This window comes from Meles meles, chromosome 10 (genome assembly GCF_922984935.1).
Source record: "Meles meles chromosome 10, mMelMel3.1 paternal haplotype, whole genome shotgun sequence".
Taxonomy (NCBI): domain Eukaryota; kingdom Metazoa; phylum Chordata; class Mammalia; order Carnivora; family Mustelidae; genus Meles; species Meles meles.
Window position 1 is genome coordinate 93,001,045 of NC_060075.1, and position 15,162 is coordinate 93,016,206.

The 15,162-nt window shown below is 41.8% G+C and overlaps 1 gene segment (V, D, J or C); it reads right to left on the reverse strand.

Annotated features, from left to right (window-relative positions):
* Positions 1 to 4,694: 4,694 nt before the first annotated feature.
* Positions 4,695 to 14,635, reverse strand: LOC123952177. The segment is given in 4 exon segments: positions 4,695 to 5,256; positions 6,303 to 6,350; positions 12,330 to 12,455; positions 14,436 to 14,635. Coding segments are annotated over 4 exon segments (462 nt in total).
* Positions 14,636 to 15,162: the final 527 nt, after the last annotated feature.

Sequence of the window (15,162 nt, forward strand, 5' to 3'; positions counted from 1 at the left end):
ACTGAGGCTTAGGGAGGTTGAGTAACTTACTTGAGATTGCCCAGCTAAGACAAAGCACACCAAGAACTTCAAGTCGGCCAGACTCTAGCAGGCTGTGGCCTACATAACCTGCTGGGAAGTTTATGATTCAGGGATTAGTTTCTGTCCTCACTGAGCTGTTGCTTTGAACACACATTGTATCTTGTTCCAATTTCCACTTCTTTTCAATAATAAGCTTCCTGCTTAAAACTTTGGTATTTTGCTTTTCACACTGACTTCTTCCTCCCCCTGCTGGTCATTGCAGGTATGAAATATACCTTATAGTTCTCTGTATTGGAGCCCAGGTAAGGAAAGTCTATTACAGCAAGGATCAGCTTAGTGAGTGGAGGAGCCCAGAAATACTAGACAGGAAACCAGTTTCTCCGGTTGTATATTCAGTGTGCTTGTTAGTTTTAGGCCAGTGGCTCATCCTTGCAGGCTCCAATTTCCCCAGCCTCAAATGAGAGGATTGACTGATATGCTTGGTGTCATATGTACCTGTGAAAACTATAGGGATTTGCTTAGTGAGCGTGCATATTTACATTTATATAAAGGCACAGCATTCCTGTCAATCCATGTCTGTCCATCTGTCTGTTCTCCAGTTCACTGGTCCTCGGTGCTGCTCCTGGTACCACTGGGTGCAGTCACTGCAGTCATTCATCCACTGACAGTGACAGACACTCGTGCTGCTGACCAAACTGTCTGTCACCAGCAACGCTGTCCCTGACAGCTCAGGGGCTCTGCATGCTGGGAGTAAGCATTTCCCCAGGAATCTGATTCCAGGGTGGCTGGTCCCGGGATATACACAGACACGTTCTCCATGAACGCAGCCCATGCTCTGTTATCTGATAGTGAATTTTTTACTGACCTGATGGCTCCCACAGAGCATCCCATTGTTTGAGGAGGTAATGGGCTCCTGTCTGATTATGAGGAAGCTGAGGGTCTCTGTTCATACCTGGTGTCCATGAAGTGTCTCCCTCAGAGTCGAGGTTCTCCGTGTGCTTTACGTGCAGCAAAGGGGAGGCTGGCTTGCAGAGGCTACAGTGTGCAGCAGAGCCAGGCTACCTACACTGTGGCCGGACCCCCCATGTCCTGCCTGTGAGCCCTGAAGTCGGTGCTTCTGCCGCGGTTTCTCAGCTCCTCATCTGCACAGAAGATAATCAACAAAAGGGAAGCCGGGACTACAGTGCACTTAGTTTCACTTGTAAACTTAATGAGTATCAGAATGTAAAATGCCTCCTCTTCCTTGAGGTTCACTCTGGTTACGGACTGTCTGTGTGTGTATGTGTATGTGTGGGGGGACGCATGCCCTAGGATTTGCCAAGAAATATTGACTCTGTAGCTCAGTTAATACTTACAAAACTTGACAACTTATGTCCCCTGATTCCATGCTGTCAGTCAGGTTATTGTTGGCATCACTCTAGGCAGGTGTCATGTTGCTGGAATCCTAGTTGGGAGATGAGTGACAAGGCCCAGGTCCTGTGGGATGATCTCTGGGCTGCCCAACCACTAGAGGGAGCCCAACATCTACATTTCAGGGGTCCCTTCTATGGGGAGACAGCCTTTGCCTGTTGCACTTTGTGGGGGACAAAACTTAGTTTGCCAACACACTAGCTTGCTGGACCCTGGGAAAAGGGACAGCACAAGCAGGGAGGACCCTCCTCCGCTCCACCCCCAGCACACTTCTCTGATGTGCATGACTTCTACAGAGCCTTGCTCAGTCTGACTCTCCTGTCACTTCTTCATATAGAGGGACTGAGATGACCCAGTCTATGACATTCAATGACACAGGTGAATTCAGGGCCTCCATATTTCTGTGTTCTTGTGAGGAAAGAGGCACCTGCTGTTGTGACGTCTCATGTCACCCTGCCTACACGGACAAAATGAGACCAAAAGTCTGAGCCTTAGTAAATCACCTGTCACGGAAAAGCACAGATCCTGGTGGAATGTCGGGGATCACCTAGTGCTACAAGAAATCTCTGCTGTTTCCTTCAGAAAAGTGTCATTAGAGTGGACTGAGGGAACAGCATCTCAACTGTCCTGGTCATACGATCCCCATTCATGTAGCAGCTAATGGAAAGAACTTGGTGTAAAATGGAGGGACCCTCACCCACAGCCTGAGAATATGTTTGACAGCAGGAGCATGCATGCAATGGATATGTTCTTTCCATTAGCTGTGGCCTTTAGGAAGTGAGCTAGTTGGCTGTGGTTTAACTGTTCTTATTTCATCTTACAACACCTGAGCCAATGCTTGCAGAGCCCCAAACAGCAGGTCCAGTTTGACTTCAAGCATTTTCCATGAATCAACAGAGTTGAAAGAGCTTGTGGACAAAAATACCCTGAGAAAATAGAACATCATCACTGCGCCAGGGCCCTCCTGTCACTCACACTGTCTCCTGCACCACAACTCTCCCCCTGTCTGCACCTCCCAGTCTGAGGCAGCCCAGGTCCAGTTGGGGAAGGAAGGTGCTAAGGTGTTGGAAGCCACTGGAGACACTGCCTAGGAGCCCCAGCAGTGACATCAGCCCACAGAGCTGCAGGTCATTTGTTAGTTTCCCCTCTGTGTCTCTGTGCTTTCCACGTGTGGAAACAGGTTCAGATCTCTAAGTAGAGGCCAGGCATTTGTCCTAAAGAAGTCTGATCACATTCTTGAGAATCTAGAATGAGATCAAAATTAAGTTTCCTCTTCTTTGTATGTGGTGGGTCTTCTACTTGATGTCCAAATGCACGTGTTTCACAGAAACTAAAACCGATTGTAAATAAACACGAAAAACCTTCCCAGTTTTAAATGAGACATGGTGTTAATTCTAATATATTAAAGTTTTTACATTAAATACATTCATTAGTGAAAACAGAAAAATACCCAGTCACTGATATTTTCACCTCCTCTACATACTGAGCTTCTGCTTTACATCCACATTTGTAGAAATATACACATACACACAAATTGGTGTCCTATTTAGTGTGTGTGCATGTGTGGGTGTGTTAGCTATTATTTCTAAAGTAGATCTTCCAACAGCAGATGCTAATGCCATTGAGGACTTGCATGTATCCAGTATAATTAACTCACCTCATTCATACAACTCCAGGAAACAGGGCACACACTATTTTCATTTTATGAATTAGAAAGTGATGGCACAGAGAGTTCAAATAACTGTAGACCCAAGATTTAAACCCAGGCACGTGGAGTTCAGAGTCCAAGCACTCAACCCTTCCCCAACCCTACCTTTCCAGTGTTAGTGCCACTCTCGTGGGGGTTCTTGTGAGATCAGGAACGTGGTGCCTGTGACACACTGGGACAGGTCTGAGCACACCCACCAGTCATGCGACAGGTTATACTGTCACCACCGGATCATCTTCAACCAAACGAGTGAATCTGCTTATATTTGAAGAAGAAACACCTGGGCACCTTCACTGGCTGTGGCTCCCTTGGGGCCGGTACCCCAAAGAAGACATCATAAGGACTATCTCAGGAGAAGAATTAGAAATGTAGAGTTGACCAACATTACAACCAGTGCTGACTTTGAAGGCTCAGTTGTCATGCTGTCCCTCACCTTGGACTCTCAGATTGCACCAAATGAAAGAACACGGAGGCAAAAATAGACCTTTGATTGTTTTTTATTATGCCTGTTATGAAAAACAGTACAAAATTCAGGTAGCAAAGATTGCAGCTTCCGGATGTGTAGAATAAAAAGCTAGTTGGCTGTGGTTTAACTGTCCTGATTTCATCTTACAACACCCGAGCCAATGCTTACAGAGCCCCATCCAGTAGGGGCCGGTTTGACTTCAAGTATGTACCACAAATCAACCACATTTGAGAGCACATAGACAAAAAGAAAACAAAACAAAACAAAAAACCCCTGGGAAAATAAAACACCATCACCACGCAAGTGCCCTCCTTCCACCCACACTGTTTCCTGCACCACCATTCTTCCCTCTCTGCATCTCCCAGTCCAGGGCAGCCCAGGTCCAGTTGGGGAAGGAATATTTGTAGAATATACACATACATGTAAATGAGTGTCCAACTTGTAGTATGTGTATGTGTGCGTGTATGTGTGCGCGTGTTTCCATTATGTCCAACTTAGAGCTGCCAACAGTAGACGCAAATGCTGTTGAGGACCTGCATGTACCCAACAAAATTATCTCATCTCAACTACACAATGACAGGAGACTAATCACTGTAACTCCATTTGACAAATGAGAACAATAGCACCAAGATTTAAATCCAGGCACTTGGGGTGCAGAGTCAAGCACTTATCCCCCTCCTTCACCCTACCTTTCTGGTGTTAGTGCAGCTCTCATGGGGTTCTTGTGACATCAGGAGCGTGGTACCTGTGACACATTGGGACAGGTCTACGCACACCTGCCAGTCATGCGACAGGTTATACTGTTGCCAACAGCTTGTCTTCAACCAAATGATTTGAATCTACTGACCTTTGAAGGAGAAATAAGCTGGGCACCTTCACTGGCTGTGGTTTCCCCTGGGGCCAGTGCCCCAAAGATGGCATCATAAGGACTATCTCAGGGCAAGAATTAGAAATGTGGAATTGACCATTATTACAACCAATGTTGAACTGGATGGCTCAGTTGTCATACTGTCCCTTACCTTGGACTCTAAGTTAGATCACACCAAATGAAAGAACACAGAAGCAAAGTAGATTTTTTTATTGCTTTTATTGTGCCCATTATAAAAAACAGTACAAGTTCCAGGTAGTAAGGATGGTGGTTTCAAGGTATGTAAAATAAAAAGCTTCCAGGTAATCATCTGGTTAAAAAGTCCAAGAGACTGCATGCTGGCTGTACTCAGAAGCATGGGGACTGGGTGGCTGAGGAGCTGGTGGACATTAAGGAGAGAGCAGTGCTGAAACCCCATGGCCCCACCCCTGAGTCATGGCAGAATTTGTTCTAGCTGCAAAGTGAAAGCTTCTGTTTGCCCAGTGGTGCGTAAATCGGTTCTGCAATAATGATGCAGTAGAAAAAGACACATGAGAATGGAAATAACCCAGTCTCAGAAAGAAAACCCCACTTGATCCTCAGAAGAGACATTTAGGGACAATAGCCAATGGGAAAAAATGGAACCTTGTGCCACCATGTGTTAGGAACTCTTCCCATTGCTAAAGAGTGTTGGTCTCCCAAGCAGACAGATGGCGGTGATGACGGAGTAGACCACACTCTTCAGGTAGAGGAGGAGGTAGGTGTAGTAGGCAGATGTGTTCATGAGCTGCAGCTGCAGGGTGTCTAAAAGAAGCATTTCATTAATTTCACGTGTTGCTTTGAAAGGCTAGGACTTATTAATGGGTGAGGGGTGACGGTATGCATTTCTGATGACTTAGGTTCAAGTGACACACTCACACCAGCACAGACAGTAAACATCTACATCACCACCACCACCACCATCAAAACAACTCAGAACCTAGTTTGTAGGTCACGTCAGTCACACATCTGTGAAATTCACCTGGAATTTTCCAAAGTATTAAAAAGTAAGGTTGTGTTTATAAAGAATGAATCCAATGGGGAAAAAGGCATTGACGAGAAATATATTTTAGCATTTCTTCCTCCCCACCATGTCTTTAAGTAAAATAAGAGGCAATATCCATTAAGTACAAACTAAATGTCACTTATTTTGAGAAGTTTGCATGTAAAGCCTGGATCTTATTTAATTTTTATAACCTATGAGATCATTATCTTCATTCCCATTTTACAAATAAACAGAGAACACAGAGAAGAATCTATTTGTCTAATTTCATCCAAGTAGTAAGTACGAGAATGCAGATTTCAATCCCGGCAACAAGGCATTTAAAAACACTTTCTAGGCTGCTCATGTATAAAGTGGGAATAAAATCTTTCACAGTGAGTATTAAGAGAACTAAACAAAATGCATTCACAGTCCAACACAACACCTCTGTTTGAGAAGCTCTCAGTGTCAGTTCATGTTATTAACCACCAGCAAGAACAGAGGCCTAAAAATATAAAAGCAAAATGATGGCATGTCCTCAGTCAGTAGAAACAAAGGCCACAGAAGTAAGAGAAGTCTGTTGTTGAAGGAATTCAGAGCACATCACTGCATCCCTAATTTATAGTCTTTTCACACCCAAACCACCATTTACTTTGTGAAGAGCACTCCTGAGAAATGATGGACTGACTTAAAATGTCACTCAGCTTTCTTGCAAGATCCAGCCATTCTGAGGCTTCTCCCTGAAGTCAGGGAAATTCAACAGTTACATTGATCAGGAGGAAAAAAATGCTACAGCATAAAATAAAAGTAAACATATAGCACAACTTACCATTTTCATCATTCAGAGAAGCTTTTGTGGAGTTAATAGCAGCAAGCTCTAAAGAAATGAGAGCAAATGTTATTTATTTTTTCACATCCCTTTTTTGATGTTTCTATGTTGTGGATAGAGGATAGATAGATGACAGATAGAACTGATCAGCAAAGAGAAGAGAGACATTACAAATATGAGCTCCACAATTCCAGAAACTGTTGGTCTGATTTTACGTGATTCAGTAGATCAATTAATATACTGCATTTCTGCACCTAAAGATGTTGCAAATCATGAATGATTCATTTTTCTCTCTTTTTTTCTTACAAATGGAGGGTAATGTTTTAGACTATGATGTTTCCTTCTGTGTTCATAGCTCCTAGCACAGTTTCTGTTGCAAAGTAGATGTTCTTTTTATTTATTTATTTTTAAAGATTTTATTTATTTGTCAGAGAGAAAGCACAAGCTTCCAAGAACCACCACTAGAAATCTGCTGTAGAATTGCGTTAACAGAAATGTCTTCATTAATTTTGTTGCTATGAGAAGACCTTGGGAGATATTCCTTTAAGAAATAGGTGCCACGTAAAACACATCATAAACAAGAACTTTTCTCTTACCGTAATCATCACCATGGAACTTACTATATTTTTTTACTTTTCTTTGATCACTAGAAAAATCAAAACCTAAGAGGATACTTCAGCCCAATTGTGGAATTAAATTTATGCATTGTTCACTTGTTTCCTTTCCGTCAGTTGTGGAAATTAAAAATTAGGGCTGTCTGTATAATCTCATTTTAGTTAATTTTAGGAGAGGATACAAGTAAATATAATAAATATACAAATAAATTCATCCATATTCTGTTTTCAACAGCAAGCATTTTCTGACATAATCTCATTTGCTCTTCCTCACAATTCAGGTGGAAGCAAAGGTAAATGTTTAACCCAAATTTGATCATTGGACAAACTAAGAATCTGTGAAATAAGAAAAACTCAACCCAGGAAATTTTAAAAATCTAATAGGCTGCATTTATCAGTCTGTTCACGAATCGGGCAACATCCTATCAAGTAGAGGAGAACCCCAAAGAGCTACAGGAAAGAAGTTTTTCAAGATAGAGAGGGAGTGAAAAAGAAATTATTAGCAAGGAATCCATACTTTCAGGCAAGGTCACGCTGCTAAGGTAATGGAAGGATTTGTCAGCAAAGTTCTTAGTGCTGATCAGGAAATTCCCATGTCTACTGGTTACAGGTTACACTTCTGGGTGTTAAAACTGCAGCTGGGTAGGTATGAAGACTTGGTGTACTGATTTGTGGCCTTCAGCTGAAGGCGTGCATTTTGAGCCTGTGGTTTTCCTTTTTAACAGTCTTTTTAACAGATCCTTTTGATCAGACTCTCAGTTTAACTGAGAGATGGGTTCTAAATTGAAGGCATTAACACCACTTTCAGCAACTGCTCTGAAGTTCTCAGTATTTGTTGTTCTTCTGGGTGATATTAACAGGTTTTGACCTTTTCACTTAACCCTTGTGATATTCACAGGTTACCACTTCAGGTTTACAGTTTTCGAGTTGGTCATTCTCTTCATTCTTTTGCGACGTTCCAGTCTTAGAAAAATAATTTGCTTGGAGATTACTGGCTTTGAATTTGCATGTCAAGCTTTTGAGAGAATGTAATACATCAGGCAGATTGTTAACGATGCCTATGAACAGGATAATTTCCCATGTTTGAAGAGCTATTTGATGCCATGGTCCCCAAGACTCAAAGCAATTAAAATCAAGTAAGTAAGAAAGACCCTGCTGAAGGAGTCACTCTCTTAAACCACATGGTTTGCACAGTAATCTGATGTTGTTGGGTATTAATGTCCCCAATAGTGTTCATCTGGATATAGCACGTGGTATTGCCTACAGCACAGATCCGGCCTTGCTCAGCCATAAACAAGGGCTATCTCATTTTGAAGAACTGCTTTGGCCAGAGTCTAAGGATTTTTTTTGGGAGCCATCACTTTAGCAAGGGATTCTGCAACAATTTCAAGAATGGAGGGAAAATGTCTTGATCATACCTCATTTACAGTTATCTCTCACCAGGGAATTAGGGCCAGTCACAAGAGTAAATACTGGAGGTTTCATGGTAGTCCCTACTAAATCTGGATGTAACTTTAGGGATGTCAAACAATGAGATGTCTTATTTACCCTGAGAAAATTTAGGATTAAGGTTAGATTATCTGCTAGCCTGAAATAAAATATTGCTCTTAATTCCAGAGGTTAACCCGCTTGGCAATGATGTGGGAGAGACAGGCCATTACCAGAGTAAAGGAAAAGAAAAGAGGGAGAAATGATTTCGTATTTAGTTAAAGTATGGAGTCTTGAATCCTTGTTTTGGTGAAAGCAGTCTATTTCTATGTCAGCTACTTCTCTTTCCCTCAATTTGATTCAAAATCTCCAGGGTCTGGGCAGGAACAGGTGTCAGATGGAGACTTCCATAGCTGTGGAATGTGCACCTGAGGTTCAATACCTTTTAGTTTTACAGCAGGAACACTAGGTAAGGTCCCTCTTCTACTGGGGTTTGGGGGCTATCTTCCTCTAATGTTGTGTCTAAAATACCTAAATACCTGTGACTGAGAGGATCCTTTTAATTAAGATATAGGAAGTCTTCCATAACCTGGTGATGACAGGCTTGAGCATCAGACAGTGGAGACTGGCTTGTCATACCAGCAGACCACACAAAGGATCAGCAGAAGATTATACACTGAGACATTTCCAAGAAATTTGTAAGGTTTCCCTAAAGGTTCTTATGATTTACCCAGTAAAGTAGGGGCCTTGGTCACTGGAGATCACAGAAAGTGTGCCCCAAGGGAGAAAACCATTTTTAACAGTGTCTTTGGCACAATGAGAGAGAGCATCAGCATCTTGGCAGAGAAAGACTTAAACCCACCCAGAAAATATGCAAACAATGACAATGGCATATTGACAACCCACACTAAGTGGCAGGGGAATGAATTCCAGCTCAAGTGTTCTAAGGGTCCAGAGAGACAAGGCAAGAAGCCTCTGGAGAAATAATTTTTCCAGGATTATGAACATTGATGGAAAACCATTTTGTGCTATTATGAAGTCTCCCCACTGACTTATAATTTGAGTCATTTTAAATGCCCTATGGTGGATAGAGAAATAAAAACAAAAAACAAAAATCAAGAGAAATGGGGTTTGTCAGGGAGCTTGGAAGAACAAAGTGACTTTCATGGTTTTCCCTTAGTCCTGAGTCTTTCTTTAATACACTGCCATATATACCCTCTTTAATTTCTCTGATTCAGAAGCAGATTGGTGCCATGTTACAAGGACATCAGGAAAGCCCAAGTCTGGCAGTGAGGGGCCATTTTTGTAGAACCAGAGTGGAGATAAGTCACATATACCACAATCTTACAAACACAGCATAAAGATGACAATACTTCCCATGTAATCTGACACACAAAATAAGCAAACTAGTTTAACAAATCCTTTGGAATGTTCTTGGTCAAAAGATTTAAATGAGCAGACCAAAATGCCAAAGAAAACAAACAAAGCCCAAAAACCATGTGTCCTTTTAGCAGAGAGAAAACTAAATTCTAATGTTGCATTCGCTTACTTTTCATATGAAAATCTTTTATTCCAATCTTAGTAAATCCCCTTCTAAGATCCCCTTTGTACAAACCTTTTCAATATTCTTTCATAATGAGATTGTGCCCTGAGTTTACCTTCTTTGTTTTTTTTAAATAAAGATGCTATTTATTTTTTTGAGAGAGAAAGAGCACAGGAGCAGGGACAAGAAGGAGAGGGAGAAGCAACCTCCTTGCTGAGCAGAGATCCCGATGTGGGACTCCATCCCAGGACCCTGGGATCATGACCTGAGCCAAGGCAGAGGCTTTAACCCACTGAGCCACCCAGGCACCCCAGCAGTTTGTATTTTAAAAAGGCCTTTTTGCTGTTCATCATCACTAGCCATCAGGGAGGTTCAAATTAAAACCACATTGAGATACCACCTGACACCAGTTAGAATGGCCAAAATTAGCAAGACAGGAAACAACGTGTGTTGGAGAGGATGTGGAGAAAGGGGAACCCTCTTACACTGTTGATGGGAATGCAAGTTAGTGCAGCCACTTTGGAGAACAGTGTGGAGATTCCTGAAGAAATTAAGAAGAGAGCTTCCCTATGACCCTGCAATTGCACTGCTGGGTATTTACCCCAAAGATACAGGTGTAGTGAAAAGAAAGGCCATCTGTACCCCAATGTTTATTGCAGCAATTTGCTTCCTTCCCTTTGGGTGTATAGTTTTAATTTTAAGGATCTCTGGTATGTGGAATAATATCCTCTGTGTTCCCAGAGTCCCCAAAGAAGATTCAAAGGGTCCTACCTCCCAAGATCCAGAGTCACTCACGGTGAGACTAAAGGAAGGAACCAACCAGACTCACAACCCAGGCAGGCAGAAAGCTGAGAGTAGTCAGGCAGGTTGCCACCAGCAAGAAGGCAATAGCTATCTCTGCGAGAGAAGGGATCAATAGCAATGGGTCTATATTTGAAAAGGATGAGACAATGTTAAATTTTATCATCCTCTCTGGACCAAGTACTGTGGACAGAGATTCAGAAGGTGCTGATCCTACTAAGGGTTTCCACCCATTCCTGGGTTCTGCCAGTTATTTCAGGACTGCTTCTGCAGGTCCTGGAATTTATCAGAATTCCCACTTGCTGTTTAAGGGAATAATGTGCCAGTTTGCCAGAAACCAGCCAGTTTCACCAACTCTGGGAGGAGGTCATTTGGGTGCCATCCTGCGAAGGTAGATATGAGGGTGTCTGTAATGCCATGAATTTGGTAGTCCTCTGTTCATGGCTGTCGTTTTTTCAGAGTGGAAAATCAATTCAGGCTACAATGAGTGCTCTAAGGAGCAAAAAGTGGAACAATCTTATAGTCTTCAGTTTTAGGTACTTCTTCCATTATTAATTTTTCATTAGTGTTTTGCAACGAGTCTTTAAATGAAAGGACCTTGGAATGTTTAACCATAAAGGCTTCTGTTTAATTGAAGAACCCTTTCTTTTAAGTGCACTTCTTAATGATCTTATCTAGTAGGAGAGTTCCCCCATATGGCCATTGTATTTTTAGGTGGTCATTGCCCTGAGGCCTGGCAGTAATTTTGTAGGACATTAGCCTCAAATGGAGTTAACCCACACCCCAGTCCAGCTGTATCTGGCCACAAGTGAGTTAGAACCCAAATTTCTCTCTGGCATTATTTTGGGGCCTTCAACCTGATGGTTACCAAGCCAGTTCCCAAAGACACACAACAGACTTGATTTGCAATTTTACAAGGTGTATGTGATCTGGGAATATAGTTCTTAGGTAAAAAATAAACACCTATATCAGAAAATGGTGTGCTTGACTGTTTAGAATGCAAGGATCCCATTAGCTAAGACATGGGCTTCTCAGAACCAAACACCTAAAAGGGATGTGTCCTGGAATTGGGGATTGTGTGTGTTTTACATGTTAGTTCCTTGCACAGAAGTTTCTTGAGGTTAATGGGTGACCTGGTGCTGATCCAACCTATTTTGTGACCAACTCATACTGTCAAGGAAGTGTTCTTGAGGTAGCAAATGCTCTTACAGCCTCTAAATGCTTGACTCCTGCCTGCCATTTTTTTGTGGCTTTTTGCACCTTTCCCTGTTACCAGTAGCTTTATCTACACAAATGAAGACAGAAAATTATGTGCACATAATGTATGGGAAGTAAGAGATGTTACTGAGCTCTGGCCACAAGAAGACTCTGTGCATCACCAACAATTCTCCTAGGAACTTGCTGAAGTTTCCACCTAGGGAATTTGATCTAGATCGTTAGGGACTTCGCTCCGGCAGGACCTTTTGTCCCTTCATTTGTCTCTGTGCAAATAATGCAAATAATGGGGCTCTAAATCTTATAGCTCAACTTAACAGTGGCATACCACTCTGCCAGTCCAGGTTGACCTGCCCTGTAAAGCAAAGTCAATTAGATAAGGAGTTCAAACACAAAGAGAGTGTAGCTTAGAACCAAAGAACTCACCCACAGCCTTTGGAATAAGTGAGGAAGATCCTGAACTCAAAGGGCTCACAGTTAACACCTCTTTGTTTTGCTTTGTCTCTGAATGTCCCTCAGAATCCACTTCATATTCCAGTACTGGCAGCAAATCTGTTAAAAAATAGAATTCAACCAAGTAAATGTTAAAGATCTAATGGTGCTATTAACAATCAATTAATGAATCACACAGCAACCCATTATCAAATAGAGGGGAGCTCCGAAAGACTACAGGAAGGGAAAAGGTTTTAACAATAAGGAGTGGAAAAAAGGAAATTCTTATCAAAGAATCCATTGTTTTAGGCAGTCACCCTCCCAAGGGAAAAGAGTGGGTCAATCAGGAAACTTTCTGGGGCTGAACAGGGAATTTCCATATTGACTGGTTAAAGGTTACTCTTTTGAGGCGTTGAGATTGCACTTGGATTAAGTATTAAGACTTGCTTTACTAACTTGGGGCCATAAGCTAAGTGTTGCTATTTTGGGTCTTTCAAGACTCCCAAGAAGACAGTCTTACTTCAGAAATTCAAGCTTGTATATAGCAAAGCTCTTCACAGTTATTTGTTATGTACTCTTTCCCCATTGCTTAAAAAGTTCCTGTGAACCACAGGGAAAAGTACAAACTGATTCTTTCTTATGGGCCCTCTGTGGCCTTGGTCTGTGATGTTAATGTCAGGACTTGACTTCTGAGTCTAGTGAGTTACTGAATCACTGTGGGAACTGGGCACATTCTGTTGTCTGTCCACACTGTCTAAATATGACCAGTGTCTACACCAATGGGGGTCTTTTGGGATACCATGCCTGAATCATAAGTGACCCTGAGTGATTAGGAAAAGAAGTATCTATTGTAGCCATCCTCCTTGGGACAGTAGTTCATCCTGCATCCCTTTCAGAACTGACACACACTAGGATTGCAATAGATGTTTGCTGAGTCACTTTTACTCATGGTAAGCAATACGTTTATTGTGAAGAATGGAAGAATGTACACATTAACCTCACCCATCTCTACTTACCAAATTTTACTTTATGGTGGTATATAAAATAAAATTCTGAAAAACCCAAGATCATACTATTATCTACCTTAGCAGCTAAATTACTATTTTTTTTTTGTTGTTGTTGTTGAGCCACAATCTGGTTCCTTTAAATGGACAGCATTTTGACCCCTATAGCTCTTGTTTATGGGTTATACTTTGAGTAGAGGAAAGAATGAAGTGAGAAGGACTTTGCTGAGTAGAAGATTCTTGAAAGCTGTATAATTGTTCTTATTTCCTGATCAAGTAAAGTCATCAAAAGCCAACTCCCTGGACATTTCCTGTGTGTGAGGTTGCTAGCTGTTTCCCCATGAATTATTTCATTTAACCCATGAAATGACTATAAAGAATATCACTGTGACATTAATATTTGGATGATAGAACTGAGGTGAGAAAGGCTAAATGAATTATCCTTTTTCTTCTTCTCTGTATGTTCCAAAGCCCATAGTGTTTTTTATTTTTATTATTTTTTAGGATTTTATTTATTTATTTGTCAGACAGAGAGAGAGAGAGTGTGTGCACAAGCAGAGGGACAGCAGGCAGAAGGAGAAGCAGGCTCCCTGTTAAGCAGGAAGTCTGGTGCTGGACTCAGTCCCAGAACCCTGGGCTCATGACCTGAACTGAAGGCAGATGTTTAACCAACTGACCCACCCAGGCATCCAAAAGCCCATAGTATTTTTTTTTTTTAATTAAAAAAATATTTATTTATTTATTTTGAGAGAGAGAGAGCTTGCACTTGGAAGATGGGGCAGAGGGACAGACACTCAAGCAGACTAAGTGCTGAGAATGGAGCCCAAAACTGGGTTCCATCTCATAACCCTGAATGACCTGAGCTGAATGAAGAATCAGACACTCAACCAACTGAGTCACCCAGGCACCCACAAAACCTATACTATTTGACTTCTATGAGTAAAAAGCAACGTATTTATGCTACCATTAATGGCAACAGCATTAAAGAAAAAAATTTCTAATTGCTTGTTTTCATTAATACTTGACAGAAAAGGTTGAGTTTTCCCTTTGAAACTAAGGGTTCTGGGAGGCTGCGTTCATGTTTATATGTACATACCTTTGTTTATTGAAGGAAAAAGAATCTCTTGATCAACCTTTCCCTTATCCTGCTTGTGTTTGATGATACATTTGTGTTCTTTATCCATTGATGCTCCAGTCACGGTCAGCCAGCTGAACCTCATGTATGTGTCGTTAGTCTTCATGGTGTCTCCCTGCTGGGATTTTAGAATTGTTTTGCCATCCTTTTCTTTCCAATCTATCTTGAAAACATCAGGGAAAAAATCTTCAAGAAGACAAAGATATGTTCCAGCCTTACAGAGTTTTATTTCGGCAATTGAAGGAAAGAAAATTGTAGGCTTGGGGGAAATGTTTTCATCAGGACTTTTAACTGTGGGAGAAAATGGAATAACAAAACATTATTAGAGAAACACAAATATATTGTGTGGTTTGAGACACCCAGCATACAGTATTGTAAGCATCTTTTTTTCAAATATTTTATTTATTTGACAGAGAGAAATCACAACTAGGCAGAGAGGCAGGCAGAGAGAGAGGAGGAAGCAGGCTCCCCGAGGAGCAGAGAGCCCGATGTGGGGCTCGATCCCAGGACCCTGGGATCATGACCTGAGCCAAAGGCAGAGGTTTTAACCCACTGAGCCACCCAGGTGCCCCAACCCAGCATACAGTAAACAGAAGGAAAGATTTCCATAGAATTAGTGCCTACTATGGCCTTTCATCCACAGTGGATTATGAGGTGCTTATCTTCTTAATTTCCATGCAAAAAGAGG